The sequence below is a fragment of the Channa argus genome, chromosome 4 (assembly GCF_033026475.1).
Source record: "Channa argus isolate prfri chromosome 4, Channa argus male v1.0, whole genome shotgun sequence".
In the NCBI taxonomy this organism is placed as follows: domain Eukaryota; kingdom Metazoa; phylum Chordata; class Actinopteri; order Anabantiformes; family Channidae; genus Channa; species Channa argus.
Genome location: NC_090200.1, coordinates 22,429,682 through 22,457,672, shown reverse-complemented (window position 1 = coordinate 22,457,672; position 27,991 = coordinate 22,429,682). Strand labels below are relative to the sequence as shown.

The 27,991-nt window shown below is 37.4% G+C and overlaps 1 protein-coding gene across 1 annotated transcript; it reads left to right on the top strand.

Annotated features, from left to right (window-relative positions):
- Positions 1–548: 548 nt before the first annotated feature.
- On the top strand, positions 549–27,707 carry zgc:173742 (DNA topoisomerase I, mitochondrial). The gene is made up of 19 exons (XM_067501626.1): positions 549–1,027; positions 2,270–2,324; positions 3,272–3,318; positions 6,172–6,291; positions 6,480–6,567; positions 6,696–6,823; positions 6,993–7,108; positions 9,687–9,808; positions 12,656–12,778; positions 12,917–13,104; positions 13,606–13,750; positions 15,892–16,035; positions 16,558–16,743; positions 20,574–20,642; positions 24,455–24,569; positions 25,193–25,320; positions 25,575–25,675; positions 26,261–26,410; positions 27,577–27,707. The coding sequence occupies exons 1-19, from the start codon at positions 912–914 to the stop codon at positions 27,677–27,679; spliced, it is 2,244 nt and encodes a 747-aa protein (XP_067357727.1). The 5' UTR covers positions 549–911; the 3' UTR covers positions 27,680–27,707.
- Positions 27,708–27,991: the final 284 nt, after the last annotated feature.

Sequence of the window (27,991 nt, the reverse complement as noted above, 5' to 3'; positions counted from 1 at the left end):
AAATACCACCACTCTCATATTATTGAACATTTCAATGAATATTGTATATATAGGTGATTAGAAAAGGGGTTTTCAACATTGCATACCCTCAATTCTGAATTTGCTATTAATGATTTATGACATTTTTATCCGAGGTTTTTGACCAGGTACAGTTTGTAGCTCTTGGTTTTTATCCATCATGTAGTTGCAGTGTTTCTGGAGCCTAAATATTATTTGCTATTGGCAAAGACCCAATAAAAAACCCCAAATATTTATAATAATGTTAGTTATCTGAAATGTCAAGTTATAGGCAAGTGTGACTCATACTGTAACTTTTACGTAGGTATTAGGTATTAAGATGAATCAGTCAATCTCTGCATGCCTCAGTCATAGTTTCAAAAACATAGCAAACGCTACGCTATTTTTTTTTTCAAATTCAATTCGACGAGCACAGGTCACTGAAACGCACGGGCCACAGAATATGGTGCAACTTCACACAACCTGGCAACCTGGCAAATGTCGGATGTTCCTCAGCCAACCAGGATTCAGATGGAGTTGATGCCAGCTAAACTAGACGCTCGCACAATCGGATGAATTTCCCTCTATCAATCGGGGGGTGTTAACCGCCTAAAAAGTTTGTATTTTACCCAGAAACTGCAGGTGTTGCGCTCGTCGATTGATATCTTAGTTTTTTAATGGCTAGTGGTTCTTATAATTATTCGTACTTGCTAAACCAATAAAAGACCTTTGCTATTTAAAGTTAGTGGTTTTTTTTATCGGCGTTTGCTGAAGCTAGCTAGCTAGCTAGCTAATTGGCTAACGTCAATTTTTCAGGGCACAGGTTTTTACAATTTTAACATTGTGAAACAGAATTTAGTCGCTGCTGACCAGTAAACGTTCACTGTCCTCTGACAGAAAGGTACATATGAAAGATGGGAAGAGAGAAGGAAGGTAAAGGTGATGTGAAGGTTAAGCACAAAGCAACCAAACTGAAAAGGCTGAGTGACCATGAAACCGCCGGTGCCGGGGGAGATGCACCCAAGAACAGGTCAGTGATGTGTGTTTGTGTGAGAAACGTAAAGAAATATTATTCAAAAATGATTTCTTTACATACAACGTTATAGTTTTCCGACCATTTATTCATACTTTTATCACGAGCCATTCAAGTGAAAATATCAAATAAGTTACCTGAAATGTTACAATTTACAAAAGCTCCTTTAATAATATATGTATATGACTACAGTACATCCAACATCTGTTCAGCACCAACATGGGCCACACATCAAAGCTGGCTTTTTGCACAAAGCCAGCAAGTAGCATTGCCTTTCATGTTGTTGAAATGTGGAGACAAATTAATTCATGTGGAAAAAAGCTACTCTTGCAGTGGTAATACATCAGATGAAAGTGAGAGCCATATGGCAGCATGTGTGTGCTACTAAAGGGCAGACACAAGAAAGTGTTACTGTGAGAATGCTATGCTGGCTGAGCTGTCGAGCAGGCTGGTGCTTTTGAGTACATGCATTCATTTCACTGAGTACAGTGGGTACTCCATCTTCATATGAATAAATTAATTAACTTGATATCTGATGCATTTATTACTATGCATATGTGAGCAGACAAATGAATGCGGAGTGATATGTCATTGGTTTGTGTAATTGATGAGAGCAGAGAGATGAATAGACACCTGTAAGCGCTACTGGCAGTAGAGCAGGCAGCTTTCTGTGACAGCTAGCCTCATGTTATTTCATGGCACACTGACTGAATTACTGATTAAGGATCAACTTATCCTTCTGAGGTACAAGACTCACAGAAGTAATTTTCCTGAGCATGGAAATGCCTCTTGTTTTAACAGTTAAACTGCCTTAGTGTCATGTTTGGGGAAAGTATTATTTAAAAAAAAAAAATTAACATAGCTCCAGGATAATTGCAGCTAAATTTCATTTTCATACATTCAGCTCTGAAGGAGGTAAAGGTCAAAATGAAAAGAAACATGTTCAGAGCTGTAGGAAGATCCTCTGGGATGCTGCTTGTCAGATTGGTGGCATTTTATAGAATTGTCTGACAAGAATTATACAAACGGGCAGAGACAAGAACCTACTTTTAAAAAATGCAGCTCAAACTGTCTTTTGGGCCCATTTCAGTCATTTCATTGTAGCAGGGAAAGCTGATGATTCCCCGCAATTGTACTATATTTCCCTGACTGGTCATATTACAATTCTGCATCACTAACAAGGCTTTTCTCTTCCTCTCATTGTCATCCCTGTCCCAATTTAAATATCCAAATGAGCAGTGCAAAGCCAACAAAATCTACAGAGAAAACTGATAATGAAAAGAATCATAAGAAGGTAAACCAGTACTTTCACTTTACTTTGTCTTTTTTCTAGACGTAAATGAAATGTTCTATTGAAGCTGACCCTGACTAAGAACACCTTAAAGAAGTAGTAAAGTGCTTTAGAGCGTTATGAAAACATGAAATCATTGAAAAATAACCTTATCCCGAGCAACTAGCAAAAATTATTTTCAAACTAAATGAATCTGTCAATATTTTCAGTTGATCTTTTGTTTTCTAAAAACATGTCAGAATGTTTAATGTTGAATGATATAAAATGCCCATCACAATTTTCCTAATATCTGCATTCTTAAATTGCCTGATTTCACAAATAAGAGATGTTGAGTTTAGAATGATATAGACAGTAAATTCTCAAATTAAAGATGCTGGATGCAGCCAGTGATTTGCATTCTGGCTTGATAAATGGATAATCATAATTGATTACATTTTTTGTTAATGGAATAATTGATTATGCAAGTTTATGTTCCCATACATAAAGAGCCTCAGATAAAAGACCTTGGGTGATAAATTTACATTGAATTAATCATAACGGACACAGGATTCACATTCAGATGTAACATACATCGATCAGCCACCACATTAATAACATCTGTTGCTTTTTAATGTTGTGGTAGACGAAGGTCAGCATGGGCAGTTTGACTGGTCTGTGGCTACACAGCGGTGTATGTAGCAAGTTATGCTCTGTGCGTTCTGACACTCATCAACTTTTTCCCATATTAACCCCTGTCTGCCACAATGTATTGTGTATTTAATAATGCACTTGGTGGAAGTCATGAAATATATTACTTGACATCTTGTGCTTATGTCCTTCAGTCGTGATTTCTTGCATTGTTTTTATACAGAATTTAGATTGTTACACTGCTTGCTGTCACAGGCCAGGTGTGTGCATCTCCTGCAGTGCAGTTGTATCATGTTGAGCTTTAATTTGTTTCCTCCCCTCAGGTCAAGACATTCAAGACAGAAACACTGGAGCCAGCCAACAGTCCCAGGTTTGCATGAAGTCATAATGCCTGTAAGATAATAAGTTGACATGTTGCTGTGGAGCTGAAACTGTATTTTTTTAGTTTCCTCCTCCGTTCTGAGGTGATGGAAATGAACTCTTATATTTTGATGTTGTAGGACCCTGGACAGAGGCTGTTCCCATTTTCTACAACGTGTTAAGCTGTCTGATTGAAAATTAATTTTAATCTGCTCTGAAGAGAAATATATATGGCTTGTCAGGAAAGTAATAAATGACAATGCATGGTATGAGTAGCCGGATGCTCAGCACGATGTTGTTGGGATGGCAGACTTTGGCCAAAGGCCTGCTGTGTCAAATCTGTCTCACAGCAGTGTTTCTATAGCGTGTTAATGGTTTGTTTCCCAGAGGTGGACTTAGTCCAACCCGATACGACAAGTAACATTTCAAAGGAGATGTTGGTTGGAAAAACTATTTTGCTAAATTCTGGCTTTTAATGTTCCCCTTTAGGGTTTTTTTTTTTCCTTCCGGAAAGGCTCAGGTGGTTATTGTGCTAGTTGAGTGGGTTTCATGCAGGGAGGAAAGTTAGGTCCTCGTGGCAGAGTTGGGGAAGAAACATAAGGCTATTAGAACCACAGACCGTAAATGTCAATGGACGCAGTGACCCACCCTTCTTTGTATAGCTTTTTATGGATTTTGCTCAGCGATGCAGTATACCAAAAAACATGAAAACTTCTACCTACTTCTTTTCTCTCCATATCGAACGGTCTGACCAAAGAACAAATTAGAGTTATAACATAAACTAAAAGAGAACACAGAGAAACTGAGATGAAGGCTTTCCCTTTATTTTAAAATTCTATTCAGTCTAAAAAAAATCATCATATCATTGGCTCACAAGGAGTTTGCTTACTGCCAATTTAGAATATGGTTAAGAGATGCAGGTAGGTGCTGAGGTTTCTCTGTTTATTTGTCACATTAAAAATCCCTGCTAATACACAAGGCCTTGTGCAAAGTGATTTAGTGAAAGAGTTGCATTTGGCCAGTGTTTCTGCATATACTGTATAGTGTTAAGTGAAAGCTACATAAAATGAGGAGGCGACTGGCTCAGAAGGTAAAACAGTCATCCACCAATTCTCAGATTGCTAGTTCGATTCCTGGCTCATCCTTTCACATGTCAAAGTGTCCTCGAGCAAGACACTGAACCCCAAATTAGTTGCTCCCGGTGAGTGAACAACTAATTTTGGGCTCTTGCATCGGGGTGTGTGTTTGTGTGTGTGTGTTAGTGATTGTGAGTGCGAACGAGTGAATGAGAAGCAAAGTGCTTTGTTACTAAGGTAGAAAAGCACTATATAAGTGCAGACCAATTGACACAAGCATGTAAAAACAGAAGTTTCCCTGAAGAACATTGTGTCCAAGTAAGCACTTGTATGAATTTATGTAAGTCCATAATTCAGTTTTCATGCTCTTATGAGCTATGCAGGTTCTGATGAGCAGATGGAGGAAAACAACATGGCAAAAGGGTTAGGCTTTCTATTTATAATATAATTAAACTTGACATACTGGATAAATGGAAAGGTCAAAAAATAATTAAACTAACAGTGTGAAGTTGGATTAAAGACATTAGTGCATAAAGGTCAGTAATGACATTAAAGTGTGACCAAAATTTACCTAGTTTTTACTTTTTTGTTTGTTTTGTAGTAACCTAAGGTATAGTGTATGTGGGGGAAAATGTTTACACAGCAGAGCCTGCACATTATATTAGCACATTATATTAATAATAATAAGTAATTTAATTTCTGTGTCTGAATTATGAGTGTCTACATTTATTTAATAAATACTGTATTCAAACTAGTATGTAGTGATTCCAAGCTCAGCCAAGACCTTTATTTAAAAACATTATTTACTTACTTATTCACACAATATAAAAGGAGAGGGTCCCTGATAATATTGGTACTATGTACAATCTTACTTGTACTACTGTCACGTCAAAATAAATTTGCAAAAAGTTTGGAACCATACTAAATATTTTTTATCATACAGTAAGAAATATCATACAGCAGAATTGCTGTCTCTTTGCTTTTCTTAAGAGGTAAAAGAAAGGTCCAATATCATCTTTAGAAAAAATCTGAACACAAACATACAGCATTTGCAGCAAAGACCATATAACCTTAGTGAAGGCTTTAACGGTCTTACTGTAGAAGCAAAGAGCGAGTACATTAGTCTTTTGCAGTGCATACCAGGTAGATGCTAAAACAGGTTTGTAATTTGTCAATTAAATGAAGTGGTTTTGATTTTTCCCACTTCCCCTTTAAATAAATGTTAGAAAAGGGGCGCACTATTATCTATTAGCTGGGGTAACTGTAGTAATTTGTTGATTAATTTGGGCCAGATTCCTACCCACCACTTCCTCAGTCTGCAGGAAACTCCAAGCTTGCAATAGTGTAATTATTATAATTTTTTTCTAATTGCTGTAATTGTCATTATCATTACTGTTTCCGCAGTTTTGCTTAATTACCACAATCATTTGTGATTTCTTGTGGTCAGTGAGCCATCATTGTGTGCTTAAATTTTTATTTTTTTTTTCCCTATTCTGCATGGCATGGTAATTTTGTCCCAATTCTTTAGCCAGCAGTGTAGCAGGCAGCAGTAAAAAGAGCCATTAAGCTTTTATTCTTTTTTTTGTTTTAATGGAGTTGATGCTAATTTAAAATCAACAGACCACAAGAAAGAGAAACAGATTTTAGAAATGTGCTTTTACAAGAACAGTGTTATTAATGAAAATGGGTTTTCTACCAAAAATGGAAAAAAAAAAGCATTAACACTAGTACTAAGATGACAAGATTAATCAGCTTTATAGTAATAACTGTTTTTTTGTGCGATTTAGCAAATCTGTAAAACAGGATCTGAAGGATGATGACTTCACCGTGAAAAAGAAAGGGCTGAAAAGGAAAAGAATTAAAGATGAGCCCATGGAAGGCTCTTCGCATTCCACTGCTACAACCAAGTAAGTGTGACCAGATCTGAGATTTGGATTGGCCTGAAATTAAATCATTGCTCACATTTGTAGGGCTTTTCTTCATCGATATGATCAACAATGATCGTAAATACATGTGATTCTTTTTAAGTAGTTCATTAAGTTCTACATTTTTGTTTTGTGTAAGCTGTTAATATTCTGTCTCTGCATATGTGCAGCTCTAAGAATAAAAATAAGCAGCATGGGAAGGAAGAAGAAAGTGACGGAGAATTTCAAAAAAAGAAGTCAAAGAAGAAAGCAGAAAAGGTAAACCTCTGTCTTCCAAAGTTAATCTGTCATCATCAGTGAGACTCTTGCTATAAAATGTTTACTGGAATTGTGGTTCAAAGGGGGAGTGTTGAATTCACATCTGAAGTGTTTTTTTCTTGGCACAGATGGTAAAGAAAGAGGAAGGAGAGCATCCGGTCTCAAAAAAAGCTAAGAGGACAAAGGAGGAGATAGAGGAGGCAAGACAGTTGAAGATCAAAAAGAAGGAGGAGGAGGAGCAGAATCGTTGGAGATGGTTTGGAAATGCTGCTCTTTTCATGTTGCATTGACTTTGCCCGACCACATCTAACACACACACAAAACAATCAAGCAAAAACTGCATGGGAAAACCAGAAAGGACCAATTTTCACTTTCTCAGACATGTTTTTTTTTCTTTTTTTTTTATTCTGTTGCTTTTCTGTCAGGTGGGAGGAAGAGAAATATGAAGATGGGGTGAAATGGAAGTTCCTGGAACACAAAGGACCCTACTTCCCTCCTGAGTATCAGCCCTTACCTGACAACGTTCACTTCTACTATGATGGTCAGTTAAGCATGGAAGTTGGAATGTGAGAGAGAGGGCGATTATGGTTTCAGTGTTGAAAGGTGTTTTTTTTTTTTTTTTCCCCCCCACACTATCATACTTTTTCTCATCACGGTCAAAGATCAACAGCTTGTCCCTTCAGGGGTCACCACAGCGGAACGTTCCGCACGCATGTGTTTTTATGCCAGATAACCTGCCAGCAACCCTCCCATGTTGTCTAGGCTCGAGATAGGCACCAAGATTGCCCTTGATGGCTGGACGGGGCCACATCTAGTGGGGTGGGATTTGATCCCGTGCCCTTCTGTATCCCAACCCAATGCTCTACCCATTGATCCACCACGCCCCCTTACTTTGTCTCATCACAGTAATTTGAAATCCTAGTATCCTAACAAATGATGTACAAAATTCCAAATTTCATACACTACATGGTGGCATTGTGCACATCACCCTTTGATTGTTTTCCAGAATATAGTGTAGTTTTACTTAGCCTACACAAAACCAGCATTACCATCAGCACATTCAGTTCAGCTATTCTTATCTTTATCAACATCCTCACATAGTGATTTTTTTTCTCACATTAACAAATGAGTTATGAAACCAGAAACATTGTAAAACACTTTTGGTGAGTGCTATTTGCTTTTTGTTGTATGACCTTAAATCAAAATCTGAGTGCTTTTTATTGTCATAATACACATGATTACTCATAGTTGACAATTTTTTAACACAACTCAGAACACTGAGTTTCCCTCTTATTTGTCAACATAGATTTCAAATTTAACCTCAGTTTGTTAAACCTGCTTCTACCCCCAAATGTGTTAAGTCAGTTAAAAGCTGGAATATTCCGCAGGTATAGTTGAAAAGCCGGATGACTGATCAGAGATGGCCACCCCATTATAGGCCTATTAGTCTAATTTTGTAGCAACATTTTCTGATAGGGCATGTAATGCAGCTCAAGGTAAATATTTTAGGGAAGCAGGTTTAACGCACTCTGAAGTTAACCCTGAACTAAATAAATCCTCATCACTGACAATGAGACTCCATGACAACAGTAAATAAGAGCAAAGCTGCGATTTCAATTTAGTCTGTTATGCTCATGATGACACACATGTTCAATTCAATCAATTTTTTTGTGGCAAATTTGAAATTACACTATTACATTTTATTGAGTCATTTAATTTATTATTTAGCAGACTTATAAGTCCTATATACAGGATTAAGTGTTTTATATAGGACTTTGACTGTAATCAGTCTGACCTACCACTGATGTACAGATGACAGTACAGCTTATAATGAATCACGGTTAAAAGTGGGTGTAAATTTTTAGATATTAAAAAATCTTGCTTGACAACATTTAATTACTGATTTTAATGTTAGGCAAAGTAAATTTAAACTGAAATGCTTAAAATATTTCCATAGTCACCCAAAAAAAGTATATGATGTCATATTAGACAACAGAGGATCCATCAGTGTGATGAATTACAACAAGAGAATTTGCTCTTCATAGATATGTCATGTTTCTAAACCTTTCCACTTTTTTGTTGAAAAATTAAAATGTTTCATTGCAGGATAACTGACTGAAAGGGTGACAGTTTTCAGCTTAAACAGCTTAAAAACAGCTTAAACAGCTTAGAAAGCTTAAAAAAGAGGGAAGCTGTAAATATTATACTCAACTGAATACGATGCATGCTTAACTACTTTGGTAACCTATTTAAATTTAAGAAGTGATCAATGCCTTTAAACTGGCTGATTTATCAAAAAAGAAATAACGGTCAAGATAGCTCATATTTAACAGACTAATGGGGTACACAGGATTTGTATATCCTCCCAACACACTTCTGAAAATGAATGCTCTCAGATCTGTGCTTCAATATGAACTGATGAATGAGGAAAGACTGGCGGCGAGGGTTTTAGTTTCACAGAGTGTTGCCACAGGAACTGACATAAAGTTGAACTTATCTCTGTTTTTGCAACCGCAAAGTGCAACTTAATACCAAAAGCTAGCATTTTGAAATTGAGCTGACTTCCTCAGAACTTAAAACTACTTTAGAATTGTGCTGGAATAATTTTAAAATCTCAGCTTTTCTTACATTGTTGCAGCTCAGCTCAATAGACCACACACACAAGACACAAACATGCACAACTTGATCTTTAGGTCAACAAAGGTGTATCGGGTCAAATAGTGATTGATGAATGTAATTGTTTTTGCTGCACAGCAGGGGCCTATAGGGAATTGGCTTGATCTCTTAATTCCTGTACGTGCTTGTTTATGGCTCACTCTTGGTCATGGGAAGAATGTAGATCTTTGTCCTTGTCTTTGTAAAGTCCTGGTTTATTCTGATGGGACTGTGGAGGAGCTGTGGTGGGTGTTATTGCATACTAGATGTTATTCAGATGCTAAGCCTCCAAAGGTGTAAAAGTAAACTGTTGGTCTGATGGACAAGCTGCATGAAGTGCAGTTTGTATTTTTTGCATGGAACATGTAAAGTTAGGCTACAAAGCATGTATGACCTCTAGACAAAAAAATGGAAGAAAATTTATTTATTGCTTTATTTATTATCTTGTACAATTGATTGTACAGGCAAGAAGGTGAAACTGAGTTTGGCTGCTGAGGAGGTGGCTGTGTTCTTTGCCCAAATGTTGGACCATGAGTACACCACCAAGAAGGTGTTCCGGGAGAACTTTTTTAAAGATTGGAGAAAGGTAAAGTCAAAAAATAACATCAGAAACAGTTTTTCCCCCTAGACATTTTTTCTGGCACGGTGGGAAGAGGATAGTAGAGGGTTTGCTCACGCACAGACAAAACAATTGGGTGTTTATTTCTCATGCAGCACCTTTCCTTGTTAAATTCCATATAAGGGTTAAATAAAACAAAGTGAACATTAATAAGATAATTTCTCCTGTATGTCTCACACGAAGCCCTCTGGGATGTTCCTCTTCTATCAGGCTAGTTATGCTGATGGCATCTACAACAGAATATTCCTGCCATTTATAAAAGAAAAAGTTTATCCATGCTATTTTCATAAATATTGCTTTTATGTTTTAAACTGAAATGTAATAAGTCAAACTTTCTTCTATTTAAAACTTTGTTGGACTTACAAATTTAAAATAAACTGGAACTAACCATAGGTAGTTCGATATATCAGATTCAATGTTAAACATCCCATCAATATAATTTATTTTTGCTTCTGTGCACTGGGTTTAACAGCACAAAATCATATTGTCAGACCTAATGTCACAGCTCTGCATTGTAAACATAACCTGCCGAGCAAAGAGGCCACGGAGGAGCAGACAAGAGAAACATGCAGTTCAGTTGTGTTCACACAAAGTCCTTCCTGGAGGGTTGTGTGGAGATGTGACCATATTTGTTTGTGTTTTAGAACGTAACCGCTCTGTAACGATCAGAAAAGACTGTTTGATTTCTCTTATTTACGTATTTGTTCTCGCTAAAGCTGCTTCCTCTCTTCAATCACTCACTATGTCACTCTACCACTGTGCTCGCGCTCACCAAGCTGAGGAGGAGGAGAAAATTAAATTGTGCGTTTAAGGACAGCAGCGGACAAATCAGCCTTTATGAAGTCAACAGCATCTGTCAATATGTAACATTTGGTTCTCATTCTTTAATTAGAAATGAGAGGAGTGGAGCTAGGACAGGCAGTGAAATTTGGGCACAACATTAACAATAACGGCTCTAGGATCCCTTCGTACCTACCCATGAGATGTTAAAAAGAACCGGATTGGGCGTGAATGCAACATCCCTGGATTACTAGTACATCACCAGAACCTTAAATCAGCCAACACAATCATTATAGATTTTCATCCAGCATCTCTCCCCCTGATGCTGCTATGATGATAACTACAAGCTATGTTTAATATCCGTGCACATTATTACACTTCTTTACATTTTACTCTAACTTTTAATTGTTGCTTTGATAAATGATGATTTTTGTTTTAGCATAACAGTGTCAGCTTCTCCCAATGTGAGTGCCAGAAACCTTATCTTGATAACATTGTGTAGTGTGTGTGTAGTGTATGGCAGCTTTGTGTGTTGTGTACAAGGTTTGTTGAAAACTGTAGATATGTGTGTAGAGTATGGGTTATGTTTGTCACTGTTACTGGTAAATGTGCACCAGTGTCTGTCAGGGTGTCCTTTGGATAGAGACAACACTGTGCCAGGCCCCAAAGCATATCATGCAGAATTAATTTTGCGCTGCCTAGTGCTCAATGCACTTGAAAATATGATTTGTGCGAAGGCATTGATATGCTAATCTATACAAGTAGCTTCTCTGCATATGAACAAATCCAATTAAACTGTTTTATTACAGCCGGAAAAAACCTTTCCTCGCTCCACTGCCCTCGGTGCCCACCCACTGTCGACTGTCAGTCAAGCTTAGATACACAGACCGACTGTGTGTCCATACTGACAGACTGCTTGTTGATCTGGAGGTCTGTTTTACATCTCATTGATGACTGAAGAAGATTGACTTGATGAGATCCGTGCTGCTCTAAAAATCTTGATAGATTAATTTATTTTTCTTTTTAGGTTTTTGGGCTGCTACCCTGTTTTTGATGAGCACCCTGTTAGTGATGAGTGATGACTATAAGGTCAAGATATCCCGGTCATGAAACCTCTTATCATCGTTCTTTGTTTTGTTAGTGCTGCTCGAGTTCAGCATGACCTTAAAACCAGTATTTTCTTTTTTTAAAAAAAAGGATCTTCCGTGCAAACATGCATGATGGTCTCCACAAAGCTGCAATTGTTTTCTTGCCAAGCAGCAGGAGCTTATATTAAAAGCCCCTTATGTTGTCCTGACATTTTAGCACCACAAACTTCAAGCGGTGAATCATTGTGCAGTGTTGTAGAAAGTTTACGATTAAAGTTAAAACTCAACTTCTCTGCTACTCCTCCCTTCAGTGTACTGCTTTGTCAAGACTGTTTATGTAGCTTGTTTTACAGTGGCCTTCTTGAGAGGAAGTGGTCTATATTCTGGCCTTTTCTTAATGACATGTTTTTTTCCCCATTTCTCTTCTCTCTGCCTTCATAACATGCGTAATAAGATAAAAGGTCACTGGTCTATTTAGAAGTTTCTGTATAATGTGTTAAATCCCTGTTCATTTAATAAAGTCTTTTTAGTAAAGCACTTAAACCTTTAGTTCAGGTTTTTGAACCATCACATTACTACACATAGTTAATACTTTAGAACTGTGTATCACAAACACAGTACATGTATGTTGCAAAATATGCATCTATATAATTAACACTGACTCTATTGCAGTTCATTTAATTTGGCAAAGAGAGTTAGTTGTGCATTGTAGTATATTCAGGCTGCAAATTGTTTTTATTTTGTGACAAAAATTAATAACATTCTAGCAGCACTTTTACTATTATCTTAAATATTGATACATTTTTAAATCAAAATTGGTGTACATTAATTTATAATCAAATACACACACACACACACACACACACACACACACACAAAATTCAAATATAAAAAAAGCTCAATGTGACATCAGAGAGTGATAGTGTAACACATTGTGGTTCTTTAGGAAATGACCCAAGAAGAGAGATTACTGATTCAAGTGCTTGACAAATGTGATTTTGGAGAGATTCATGCCATGCATAAAGCCAAGGTGGAAGCCAGGAAAAATATGACTAAGGAGGAAAAACTGGTAAGTTTTACACAGTCTTCCCTCTGTCTATACATTGTTTTCACATCTTTCATTTAGTGTCAACGTATAAAGGTGACAATAGACAATTCGGGTTCTCAATGACAGACATTTTAAAAATCTTTTTTACATCCATTTTAGGTTTTGAAGGAAGCCAATCAGAAGATAGTCGATGAGTTTGGCTACTGTCTGTTGGACCATCACAAAGAGCGGATTGGAAACTTTAAGATTGAGCCTCCAGGCCTGTTCAGGGGTAGAGGCGAGCATCCTAAACAGGGTATGCTGAAGAAAAGAATCCAGCCGGAGGATGTCATCATAAACTGCAGCAAGTAAGAGTGTGACGTTGTAGTGACGCATATATTCCTGCTAAGAAGAGCAGGATTAACAAGAACTGCATCACTTTAGCTCCTGGAAACATACCTCCATGGGAGACTGACCTGAGTGCACAAAATGTTTGAAAGACTGGAATTATGTAGAATATTTTTAAATGTTCATTATAAACCACAATGAAGTTTGGTAATACCCTGCTACAAATGCTGCAATGTTTGGATTTTAAATATACAAATGGTTTTCTTAAACTCTGAATTATATCTAGGCTTCATTGAATTTTTCTGGCACACTGTAAGTTTATACTTGCATTCATACTTGAAAATAGAAATTACAACTTTAGCATCATTTTCTCGTTCTTATGTCATACATTTCTGTTTAGGGGGTTTGAGCCGCTGTAAGATGCTTTAGTTTGCACTCAGATACTATTGTTGCTTGTACACACAGATGCACACACTTTCCTTCCTTTCTTTCTTTCTTTATCTTTTTTCCTTTTCTGACAGAGAGTCCTGCATCCCAGTGCCACCTAATGGTCACCACTGGAAAGAGATTCGACATGACAACACTGTGACATGGCTGGCCAGCTGGACTGAGAACATCCAGGGGTCTATTAAGTACATCATGCTTAATGCCAACTCAAAACTCAAGGTAGGATGTAAATCCATTGCAAACAGGTAAAAATGTTTGCTTCATTAGGCACAGGCAGTATGTCAAATAACCTGCCAAAACTTTAGCTATAAATTGTTATTTTTTTAATTTAACCACTTGTCACAGAAAAGAAATGGTTTTTGTTTCATGTTTTAATTTTGAGAAGCCTGTCTTTGATTGATGGTGTGACTTTACATGACTCAAATTTGATGTATGCAATTTGAACACTTCAGGTTTTTAGGTAGTTGATAAATACATTAACCCATCAATCATATATTTATTCTCACAGCACCTGAAGGCACCCCCTAGTAAAGCGTTGCCATAGCACTTATCTCACCTGCTGGCTGCTCAGCAAAATGAGACGTTGACACAAATGACAGATGTCACGTTAGTAGCCACAGTGGATAATATGTCTCAAACAAGTTTCAGCTCTTTTTCATGTCACACATCATTAGTGGAGACCAGTTACTGCCTGCAAGACCGAAAAAAAATATATTCAGCAATCAATTGTATTTATTTAGGATAAATTCCTCCCTATTCACTCTCATTGATTTTCCATTTTATAATGTACAGTAAGTTTACTTAATAGTGATCAGTCAGTTGAGATTCCAGACACTTACTAACCATTGTCGACACTAACAGTTGTTTGAACAGCGCAACAGAAATTATCACTTAAATGAGGAGCATTGTGGGATTGTTAGCAATCACTAAAGCCAAACACTAAAAGTGGTGTGTGCATGGCATGTATATACTTTGAGTGCGCTATCTCTTTGAGTGTATAATTAATTCAGACACTACGTTTTAAGCTGTGATGTCTGTTTTGAGACTAGGTGAAAGAAATGGTCTGTTTTCTTTAGTTTCTATCAACATTGAATCAAATAAGTAAAAGTACAATCATTTGTAGTCCCCCTCCCCAAATCATAGTGAGCACGCTCTTGTTTGTGGCATAAAAACAGATAGTAAAGTAAATGTTGAATCAAAGCTTGATTAAATTAAGACAGTTCTGTCTGATTTGCTATGCGGTTTTATTTTTATTTTTTCTACATTTTCAAACAAAATACTACATACAAACACCAATAAAAAGAAAAAAGTTACTTGTGGCCTGCAACATTTTTATCAGACAGTCAGGAAACTGCAATTAACTGGATAGTTTTCTCTCTTTCAGACCATACTCTGTAAGATGTCTGGATGTGAATATCCCAATAATAATAAATCTGAAATGCTTAGACCAGCCTGACAACAACTATGCCACATTTAGGGTCACTTAAATCACCATTCAGATTTTTTTGTTGGAACTTCAGCAGATTGATCGTGCCTACATGCACTACATCCACTGAGTTGCTGCCATGTGATTGGCTGATTAGATAATTGCTTTAACAAGCAATTGAACAGGTTTACCTAATAAAGTGGCTAGTGATGGTATATTGTCATCTATATATTTAATCAGTCACATTGCTGTGAGAAGGTTGTTTGTGATAGACTTCCAACTTTTAATAGAAGTTGTAACCTGATTTAAAACCCTTTTATCTGGGGTGGGTGCACACCTGGGCGATAAATACACTTTAGTAGTTCATTGTCTGTTTAATTAAACAGTCTAAAAATAAATATTGAAAGATTCTTTTGAATTCAGTTATTTTAAAATCATGGTAAATTTGTTTGTTTCTAAACTATTAAAATTCCCTAATGGTTTTATTCAAGAGTAAATGGCAATCCTTGTAAGGTGTGCATGTTCCGATAAGACTTGTGTGCAACGACTTGTTATTCTTTACCTTCATTTCTCTGTCACACTCCACTATCTGCTCACTCTTCTTTCTTTCCATCTTTCATGTGCAAAGGTTAAGTTATTCCACTGGTAATTTCATCGACTGTGTGTGTGTTGTTCAATGATTGGTTTAATTGTTTCTTGGGTTCAATGTATAACAAGCAGCAAACCTTACTCAAAGAAATTTTGATTAAAGTTAAGTACTAACGTGTTAATACATCATATCATGATTATACTGTTGAAAACTAATTTGATATGAGGCTTTTTTTGGTTTGTTTACTTTTGTCCTCTGTCCTTTCCTGCACACTTTCTGCTTCTTGGTTTTCTCATGTTTTCTTTTTTTCTCTTTATTGCCTTTCCCATCTTGCTGTAAATGCAGGGAGAGAAGGACTGGGAGAAATATGAAGTTGCTCGGAAACTGAAGTCATGCGTAGAAGACATCCGTAACCAGTACATCCAGGATCTCAAGTCTAAAGAGATGGGCATTCGCCAGAGAGCTGTTGCCCTCTACTTCATAGACAAGGTTGGGCTGAGTTATGACTTATCCAGCAATTATGATACTAAATGTAATGCTTACAGTACACAGTTGTGCTTGAAGTAGACTCCTGTCAGTGTTGCATTCTTCTTAAAATCTGACAGGAAAGGAATTATGAAAGTTGGAAATCAATGCAGTGTGTCTTAATTGCCTTTTCTCTTTTCTTATATAGGTAGATGGAAAATCATTTATATGACTAAAACTGGATTCTATGTAGTCTTTTACGTCCACTGACCCCAAGCTAGTTATCTGATTCTGCGCTATGTGAAATGACAGTGTATATGGGATTGCTTTTAGCTCAAGTCAAGATTTCAATTCTGATTCAGCTTTTTGTTTACTATACAGTTTTTTCTTTTTTAAATACTCCACACACAATGTATTTCTGTTTACTTAGCTATCCTCTGATTGGTGAGTTTGCACTGAATGAAAGGGATGGTGGCGATGGGTGCTTGGAGTGTATGTTTGGATTTGATTTGTGTTTGCTTCTGATTTCTTTTCTAACCCATAAAGCTGGCGCTGAGAGCTGGTAACGAAAAGGAGGAGGGAGAGACGGCAGACACAGTTGGCTGCTGCTCACTACGCGTCGAGCACATTACCCTGCATGAGCAACTGGAAGGCAATGAGTGTGTCGTGGAGTTTGACTTCCTGGGTAAAGACTCCATTCGCTATTACAACAAGGTCCCCGTCATTAAGAAGGTAAATAGCACAAATAGATTGACAGCGCCACACCCATATATCCATCTCCTGCCCTTTTAATTTGTGTATTGTTTGGAAAGGAAAACTGTATGTGGGTAATAATATGTCTATGATTTAAATTATTATAGCTCATCCAATGCAATGTCCAGTCCAGTAGGACTATAATTCTACATAAGACATCAGTGTCATGGCTGTACATTGCAAAATAAAATTAGTGTATTTCACTCTAATAATTTAGATTTTGCCCTTTAGGTTTTGGCAGAGGTCCTTGCAGAGAAGGTCACTTGTATACATATTGACACACAGAACCCAAACAGAGAGAGTACTTGGATCCATTCTCAGGGCATAGTTGTGGATTGGATTCCTGTAGTTTAATTTATCAGTGTGAACTGTTGAACTGTCCCAATGCTCCAGTCTTCTGACCCATTTACTTACGATAATTTTGGACAGTGCTTAGAAAATCAGGTTCAGACAACTGTCTGGAGTAGTTTTTTTTCACACGTATAACGTATAGCACACAAAAGGAGATTGGCCGTGCAATTATTGGAAATACTCTTATTTAGAGGTAGTGCCTGGTTAGAGCATGCAGGAAACAAATTATAACTTCAAGACAAAAATGAACAACCCACTGCCTTGCTGCATTGCTATGAATGTGACAATAAATCTCTTAAAAAAACATTTTTTATTAAAACTGTATGCTGTTCCCCAGTGTCTATGCCCAAATGGGCAATATAAATAAGGAAAAACTTCACTCAAAAAGCTGTTCTTGTTATGCTTGTTATAAATTCTAAAGAATAACACTCGGAACAGCTGTGCAACAATAAAAATAATACCCACCAATAGTTAACTGCATATTGAGCTATGAATGCTACCAAAACACAGGTGACCTGCACTCTGTAATGTCCTTAAATACAAAAGTAGCACAACAGTAGCTCTTGTTAACATGAGGCTACAGCTTCTATAGAAACACAGTGACTTTCTTTCAATGTTAAAGCCCCAAATTTCTGCTGTTTTCATATTACTGAGGTAAGATTTTATACATTTGTTTGTTTTATAGTCTTCACCTGCTCTGGTCAACATTACTCAAGCTTGTTGACTAGCAAAGCCAATGCACGTGCTTACATTTCCTAAGGAAATGAAAACAGCTGTCTTCGTTCTGTTCATTCAGTTGTATTCTCTAAGTGTTCCATCAGATGTGTTCGACTTTGCCGGTAACACTAACTGTTTGATGTTAGACCATTTCCAGAACATTAAGTGTTTTACAGTTGTAGTACCTCTTAGTTGCCCTGCTGCTTTTATATTTATATTCATGCTTTTTGCCTCTGGGGTCTCAAAGTAGAATAATTGCATAAGATGATCTTGTGCAATTAAACAACTGCAGCAGAAAATACCTGCAAATTAAAGGTGAAAAGTACAAATCTAGCATAGTCTGTAATACACATTTTTTTTAAATCCAACATTAATATCCATTAATAAATGGCTGCAAACAGTTAAAACCTTTCACATTCATTAACAATTTTAAGTTTTCAGTTTTAAGTTCAGTTGTTTTTTTAGTGTGTTGTAATTATTTTGTAAGGCTTTGTGATGTTCGGAGTATGCACAGATTACACTAATTGCAACAGGACAGGCTAAATTTCGTCAATACTGCATAAAACAATTAAGCACTGCAGCAACTCTTTTTAATTGTTAGTGTATCTGATACACTAAATGATGACGCATACTGTAATGAGCAGGTTAGCCCATGACACAATAGAAGAAAACAGAATGTGTCTGGAAATGTTTTTTTAATCTTGTTTAGTTGTCTGCAATCTGTCAAACAGCTGTCACATTTTTGTGTGTGTATGTATGCATATGTAAATTTCCAACCCCTCCTCTGGTGTCGACCCATGCTATCTTCTGTTCCAGAGATTGAAAAAGAAATGTTAGCACCTGACAGCCAAAGTGCTTTTGTTTCTTGGCAGAACATAGAATTATTCAAATGAGTGCATTCAGAAGCAACACATTAGCTAGAATTAATTAGTTTCTTGCATATTTTAGCATCATCAATTCCCAGGGAAATCGGTAAGACTGCTACTAAATGTCACTTGGAATAAAGTAGAACAAGGATGGAAGAATGGAATTTCCATTTTTAACCTCTGAAGTGTTTTAAGCCATTCAATCTAATACCTAGGTTTACATGTTTGGCTTATTTATACTGTATATGCAATCAGCTGTTTACGGGGAAGATTTTCCATGCAGAGAACATAATACGATACTGGGAAACGGTTCAAAAATAACGATAAGGTGGATCCAAGTGATGCATGATACAGACCAATAATACTCAATTTCTCATCTAATTTGTTAGTATTACAGTTCTATCTAAGGAAAACAGGAAAACTTCCCCTTATGGCTACTCTCCCTGTGTGCAATCCATCAATGAGAACACCTTGTATACTACTTCCTTTGCTTTTCCTACCTATGAATTCTTAACCAGATACTCATCAGCACATTAGTGTATGGTTATTGTTTAAAAAAACAAAGTGCCTAGTAATTACTTAATTAGAACACCATTTAGATTTCTGAATGACTTTATCGAATAGTTGTGGAGTGTGAGAACACCTGCCGGTGCTGCATAAATGTATTGTCTGGTACTTTGAGCCTGTGGAGAATTTATTTATTTTCTAAATGATTATTTCCATTCTCAACACACACACACTCGCACCAAAACACATCACTAAACCAATTAGGCAACCTCACTTTTGTGTCTCTGCTTCACTGAGACTTTTAAACACATACTGATTTACATTTCCATCATTTTCAAACCCACTTGCACTCTTAATTTTTATATTTTCAGTTTATTTGCCAAAGGGGAACACAGTTGCCACAAATAAGACAATGAATTTGTCATTGGGTTTTGTAAAGTAACACATCTGTTGCTATTAATTGTTTATGTTGCATATGTTACTTGTTTGTCTGGGGAATAGAGAGTTTGTGGAACCAACAAAGTTGCAGCAAATGTCACATTTAATTGTGCGTTTTGTACTCCTACGACTTTGCTCCAGAATTCACATGCCACTATTTACACAGAACCCAAACAGAGAGAGTACTTGGATCCATTCTCAGGGCATAGTTGTGGATTGGATTCCTGTAGTTTAATTTATCAGTGTGAACTGTTGAACTGTCCCAATGCTCCAGTCTTCTGACCCATTTACTTACGATAATTTTGGACAGTGCTTAGAAAATCAGGTTCAGACAACTGTCTGCAGAATTCACATGCCACTATTTACGCGAAAATGCATTCTAAATGGTCTGCACTTATATAGCGCTTTTCTACCTATTGGTACCCAAAGCGCTTTACACTGCTTCCCACTCAACCATTCGTGCATACTCTCACTTACCCAGGAGCAACTAAGTTGGGGTTCAGTATCTTGCTCAAGGACACTTGAGCCGGTGATTAAACCAGCCAACAAAGTGTGTGGTTTTCCATTCATTGTGTTTTAGATGTTTCCTGTTGCATTTACTGACATACAATTTCACCTATAATGCTCTCCACCCAGATTATTCAAAATGTGAGTGTAAGCCATGTAATATTAAAAATGTACGACTGATCATTTTTAAAACTGGCATTATGAATAGGTTTGGCTCGTTCTTCCTAAGAAAGTATCTCTAGTCCTTTAGTGAAAAAAAGTTCAGAATTATCATTGGAACAACCTGTTACATTTCAAATTTTAAGCGGTTATTAAGTAGAGTAATTAGCCTCAGGCTGAAATGTGAGGAAATTTTCATTTTAGCTGTTTGATGGTTTTTAATACTCCATTAAATCTTTTGATGAACTTTTTCTGTCTTTTCAGGTTTTTAAGAATCTTAGACTGTTCCTTGAGAACAAGCAACCTGGAGACGACCTCTTTGACCGCCTTAATGTGAGTGTTTCATTAAGCATCCTTGAGCATGTTTTCTTGCCACCCCACTTGTTACGTTTTGAACCTTTTGAGAAACATTGCCATTAGGTGCTCTACATCTTTGTCGAATTGCTAAAAGCAAGGCAGTAGTATAAAGAACTTGGTGAAAATTGATTCATAAGTACTTTGCATAATTGCTAACTTTGTGTAAAGGAATACCAGGATTTTTTTTCCCCAGGGTTATATTGTGAAATATTTAAATAAAAGGCAGAAAAAGACTATGAAATCTAAATAGAATAACTTTTTTATGATTTCTAGGGACAAAAGGCTGCACTAACAGAAAAGCAGGGACAAAATTGTAAGGTGTAAGAGATGAGATTGAATGAGGATGAGCCATTGGTGTGGCAAGATGAAAGGCGCAAAGTGAGGAAACAGGAACTGGGGAGAAGGGAAAGAATATTGGAAACGGACGAAGTGAAAGCAGAAAAAGAGTTTTCAAAAGAGAGAGGGGATGGACTGTCGCAGATAAAAATGAAACTGCATGAGTGAAAATTGAGAGTGAACATGCTGAGCGGATGAATTTACACACATAAAAGTCTGGTGTCCTCTCAACTTCTTTCTGTAGCTGCAGGCAGCAAGGCCACACAGAATGCAGCAGTTGTACACATGGTTAGTTCACTGCAGGAAGACACAGCTTCTCAGGCTGCAGGAAGACTTTATAAAACAAAAGATTTGTGTATTTGAATCTATACCCCAGGCTAAACGGTTGTCCTGGTTTGCAAAAAAATTTCAGGGTTTCTCAATAAACAGGTTTATTGTAGTTAAAACCAGGTTAGTGCACCAGCAGCTCACAGCCTGGTGACTTTGTGTTAAATGCTTTGATTGGTAAGAAAAAAACTTGATATGCTCAAGAAAGACAGCGTTGAGGCTGGGAACATAGTAATGAATTAGATTAATAGCCACATTAGAGGAAAGATAAAGCATGCACAAGGTCTGAGACCCACTCCATGCATTGGTATATAATGATTGACAGGTAGGGAAAAGAAGAAGGAAGGAAGGACAGGAGTGAGAGGTTGAGATGAAGATATGGAGCAATTGAAGAAGGGAGTGTGAAGCCTCTGCTCTGCCCTCTAGTGTGTCAGGAAATGTCAGGGTGTGTTGGAGGTGGAATGGTAATGGCTGCTGTGGGCAGGCAAGATTGACACCCAGAAAGGCCACGCCACTGAGAGAGGTGTGTGTGTGTGTGTGTGTGTGTGTGTGTGTGTGTGTGTGGACGAGTGCGCGGAGTGATGGAAAAGTGACAACTGGTTCTGGTGCAGGAAGGTTAGGAAGGAGAAGGTACACATTTGCTGGAAAAAGGTAGAAGAAGGCAAAAGGGAAGAAGTCACAGGCAGGCAGCTGCTAAAAGGCTGAGATGATGAGGAGGAAGATTTGTGATATTGGAAAAATTGGGAGTGGAACGTTTATCAAAGAATGAAGAAGAATAGAATAAGCTTTGCATGTGAGCTTGGGCTAATTTTTTCCAGTTCTATGCACATATAAATAGAATGATGAGTTTTAGGACTACTTGAACAAAAGGAGAGACTATTAAGAAGAATGGAACCACTATCTTTGTCTCAACTAAGTATTAATCCAATTAACTATTCTCAAAATTGGGCCCTGCTGGCTTAGTAGAGTTATATCTGCAGAAATTACTGCACTGTATTTCACAATGCCTTTCAAGTATCTATAGGCATTCAGTTTTGCAAACATTTAGTTGTTCTGAAAGACATTTCGGAGAAACGGAGAGAAGAAAAATTGGTGCTCATCAGTATCCGATTGCAAAATGCTCAGCCACAGTAATTGTGGTTTTTCTGAGTGCACACAGACACACTGCAAAAATCTGAGTGTCTGAGCTTAGCTGAAAATGGAGGTTTTTGTCAGACTTGTTTGGAAGGCTTCTCTCTTGAGTCTGCATCATTAGGGCTACAGTTCACACTGTATGCAGTTTCAGGTTAACTGTGACCTCAGTGGGATTATCTTTACCTACATCTTAGTAAAATAAATTAAATTGCTACCTGAAGTGTAGTTAAATCCCAATGAGTTGTTCCATTTTGGCACTTTTCATTACTTGCCCTCACTCTTTTTTTTCCACAGGAAACTGATGCAAAGACCACACAAATTGGAGAAAAATTAAACACAGATCTTCATAGCTGCATTAGAATGGCAACAGTCAATATTATGCCCTGACATTAGTTGCAATCACCACAAATTAGCCAGCATTATGCTAATGAAAAAGTCCAGTACTGCATCCCATTATTATAGACAGGAAATTAGACCTGCAGTAATGACAATAATGCCCTAGGAGGTAGCACGGATGACATACAAAAACACACTTTTGCACACACAACAAAAAATGCCAAGGGAAACAGGGGGTGTGAGAGCTATCATACTTGACCCTCAGACAAGCAGACACCTTCATTAGTGTTGCAAGGGCAGAGTTGGGTAGCTCATTAGCAAGGAAGGCTTGACAGCAGATGTGAGTGTGTGCATATGTGTGTACCTGTGTGCTCTTGGGCAGACGAAGACACGCACATGTATGCATGAAAACCCTCCCTGGTCCTGTTTTTAATCGACTTGTGAAGTGAGACTCAGTCATTCATTCAAGTTTTTGGCCTCAGACAGCTGGGTCCTGACCATGCACTGATTATACGAACCACATCATTGTTGCAGTCGTTATCAGAATCTTTTGGGTTTCTTTGTTTTTGCCAGAGCTGTGAGCTGCCCAGCAATCTGATCAGTTTTTCCCCTACATTTGTGTACTTTCATCTATGTTTAGCAATTCAATGTGTAGGCACCTCATATCAGTATGTGTGCAGTGAGCATACACATTTGTTTTGCCACACCAGTGCATGTACCTTTACACCGTTAACTCTCTTTCATCTCTTTGCTGTTCTGTTGAAGCTGCTGCTAGTTGACAGGTGCTAATGGCCATGTAATCACTGGCTATGACAGTTCAAACTTGTAATGCCTACAGAAATGTCTGAGCGGAAGTGTTACTGTGATCGTTTTTGTGTTTCTCCATACTCTAAGAGGTGATGGTGATAATAAAGGCACAGTTTTTATTTGTGATATACATTCTGTGGCCACTTTATTGTTGCAAACTTTCGGTACAGCTTTACAACTGTTCGATAATGCAAATCTAATCAGCCAATCATAGGGCAGCAGCTCAGTGCATTTAGGCATCTAGACATGGTCAGGACAATCTGCTGAAGTTCAAACCAGGTATTAGAAAAAGAGAGTTTATTTGAGTGAACTTGAATGTGGCATAGTTGTTGGTGCCAGACAAGCTGGTCTGAGTATTTTAGAAACTACTGGGATATTCACGCAGAGAATGAAGAGAAAAGGAAAAAATTTCCATTGAGTGAAAATTCTGTCGTAACTGTTAACTAAAAACAGGAAACTGCGGCTAATGTTTTCAAGGGGTCATCTTCTCAGGGCTATGTCCAGATGTCAATCTAATATAGCACCTTCAGGGTGTGGTGGAAGGGAGGATTCACACCATGGATGTGGAGTGGACAAATCTTTAAGAAATGTTTCAAGCACGTTGTTGAATCTATGCCACAAGGGTCCAAAACTGTTCTAGCAAAGTCTACCTAATAAAATGTCCAGTGAGTGTATTACATATGCTTTAGAGACTAAGTAGAACAATCCCACATTGCCATCTAGTGGTATAAAATGTGTTGATATGCTGGCCTAGTAGTTATTTGATGACTGTGTACATTGTAGTCCATATCACACTGATGTATGTATCTATTTGCCTTTGTCCCTCTCCTTCTCATTTCTCATGGCAGACAAACTTGCTGAACAAGCATCTGAGTTCCCTAATGCCTGGTTTGACTGCGAAGGTTTTCAGGACATACAATGCTTCCATCACCCTGCAGCAGCAGCTTAAAGAACTCACAAACAGTAAATCACACACTCATGATAATATACAGCAGTCTAATCTTACATAAATTACTGTATAACACACGTGAGGTTTTAAGGTACTGGCTCATAATCCTAAAGAGTTACCAGCAGCTTTAGTGCTTTTTATCGTTTTTTATCATTGTCTCATTACCTTGATGCTTATCATGGAGACCCATAGTTCTCATACTTTTAACTTGTGTTATTTGAGGTACCCTGATGTCAGTTAACTTCTTTTGGTAGAAGTACATTATCAAGTATCTACGCAGCACTATGCATTAGCCTGACTCTTATCGGAGTCCCATTGGCTGCCTCTGCCACAGTTTTTCATTCACAGATTCACACTCACTTCTCATGTCTGAATTGCCACTGAGAGCCAATCTGCAGGCAGACATATGGTGGCTGTACATATTGTGTGGACCCTTAGGAAGATTAGCTAAAGCTAATGGGGATGTGTGAGATTTACTGTGAGTTTTGTGAGATTCACAGTGTAGATGGTAGGTGTGAAGTAAAAGCATGAGGGGTGCCAGCATGATTTAAAATTTCTGTGCATAATTCAGATCACATCCATGCTCTGTGGAATTTTCCTGCCTAAATACAAATCCCTGTTCTGTCACCATCTAAAGAGTCTGACAATGTGGCAGAGAAACTACTGTCCTACAACAGGGCTAACAGAGCAGTTGCTATTCTCTGTAACCACCAGCGGGCGCCACCAAAGACCTTTGAGCAGTCCATGGCTAACCTTCAGACGAAGGTAAGAACTGTTTGACTAGGTTAATTAGGCAGTCATTCATCGCATTGACATTTATCTTACAGGACAACAGTGGGGGCAATAACATTTCTGGATGTTCTTGTGTGTTTCAGTTAATTTGTCTATTGAATATCATCCCAGGCCCGATTTCTAGATAGTGATGTTTTATAACCTTGCAGCCCAGTCAAAGATATCTTACAGCTGACCCTAATCCATAAATTAAAAAAAGTGCTGTTGTCCTCATTTGCTCCACGTAGATTGATGCTAGAAAGGAACAGCTGGCCCTGGCTAAGACAGAGCTGAAACAGGCCAAAAAAGAGGCCAAGGCCAAAGGCAGTTCAGACCCAAAGCTGCACACGTAAGTGTCATGATTCAAGTGTCAACAAAAAACATCGAGCTCCAGACATTTACAGTTCAAAATATTCTGCAACAATCCCACCCACGACATGCAATAGAAAGGTACAGTATTCTCCCGGTGTGATTAAAGCTGTGAGAAATGTATGATCTTGAACTTAAAGGTTGGTAGCCCTGCTGTTAACTCACAAATATAAGCTTCCCTGTTTTTAATTTTTTTTTGTGTGTTCCAGCCAAATGACAATTGCAAACAATGCTGGACATTATATCGGAGAATATTGTATTCAGTAGTACATTGAAAAGGAATACCTGGTTCCATTGGATGTCAACAAGAAATATAAGCCATTTGTGAGAAAGAGATGATTACAAAGAACAGCATTTATGTCTGAACTCCATAGCACTCTGGTGTTAGACTAGTGACTGACGGCGTGACTGTCCAACGTTTTTGTTTTAAGATTTTTTTAAGTTTTTTTTTTTTTTTTTTTTTTTTTTTATAGATGCAGAGATTTTATTAAGGTTATTACATGTATTTATACAAAACTCCACTCCGTGACTGTATTGCACTCGCCTTGTTAATATTTTCTGCCAGGCTGGTGGAGCGGAAAAAGGCCGCAGTAAGGCGCTGCGAGGAGCAGCTGCTGAAGATGGAGGTACAGGCGACTGACAGGGAGGAGAACAAACAGATTGCCCTGGGTACCTCAAAGCTCAACTATCTAGACCCACGCATAAGCGTAGCTTGGTGAGTGAATACAAACATATACACTTAGATGAAAACACTTCGAAATCCATCCCCTCCATATCTACAGCACTTCTGTGCATCACCTTAGTTGAATGTTGTTAGAAATTGTACCATATTAAACATTCTGTAAGTAATATAGAAAATGTATTATATTTGTTTAGAATCACTCCCTCCAGGAACTTGCATTCTGTGATTACAAGTTAATTCAACAAATAAAATAATGAAAACTAAAATTAAAACAGGTTACCATAAAATGTCAAACAGCAGCTCAGATTACCTGTCAGTAATGTTAATTCTAGGATTTAAACTGATGACAGGCAAAAGGTCTGCTGTCTACTTCAAAGATTCTGTGTGTGTGTGTGTGTGTGTGTGTGTGTGTGTGTATATATATATATATATATATATATATATACACATATATATATATATATATATATATATATATATATATATACACATATATATATATATACACACATACACACACACACACACACACACACACACACATACACACACACATATATAAAAAAGTTGATAGTTTGGCCCATGTTACTGTCCAATAGCTACTTGCTTCATATAAGGTGACTGAACCTTCTGATGCAGAACTTAGCCTACAATTAGATTTACTGACATTACATCAATCATTAAACTGGAAGATGCAAAATCGGCTGGTGGTTTTACTAGAGAAATGCTAATATGAAAATAGAAACAAATAGTATTACAATACAGGGGATAAAGAAAGCAAGCAGTGACTGTCCAACATTATTTACAGGATCTTTCATTGAGAATAAACAGTGACAATGACTTGTAGTGACTGTACTCGGGCATTAGTATACTACCTCTGTCCTGGGGCCTTACAGGCGGTGTCAGGAAGCTAATTTCGGCTGTAATTCATCTTCACACTCATGAAGTCAGTCAGTTTTAATTAGAGTGGATTAACATGGCACCTGTCAGTCCTTCTAGAAAACTGAAAAAGTTACATATTTTCAGATCATTAGATTGACTGTGCTCTCTTTGACATGTATGTACGGCAACTATGTCCTCCGTGGTATTTCTAACATTGCTTTTGTTATAGCAGTACTTTAGGAGAAAATACCTTTTAGACCCACTAGAAGATTACCTGTCTCTTGTGTTGTTTAGTGTAATTTCTCCCTTTATTGCAGGTGTAAGAACTTTGAGGTACCTGTAGAAAAAATCTACAATAAAACCCAACGGGACAAATTTGCCTGGGCCATTGACATGACGGAGGCAGACTTTGAGTTCTAACTTGAATCTTCTAAAACTCTAGTGAACTAATACCATGATGCATTCAAAGAATCATCCACTTTATATTACATAGAACTTAAATGTTGCATTTTATAAATGTTCATAGACTGATGTACTTCATGAGATAGGGTAACATGTTTTGTTTCTTTTTTTAAATATTTTGTTTGAATTAATTTCATTAAAGGCTCCTATTATGCAATGAAAATGTGGTTACAATTTGTCTAAACTGTTACTTATGAGTAAATATTGCTGTCAATATCATACCTCTAATTCCATGTTATTTCAATATATTAAAATGTGCTGATCAAAAAA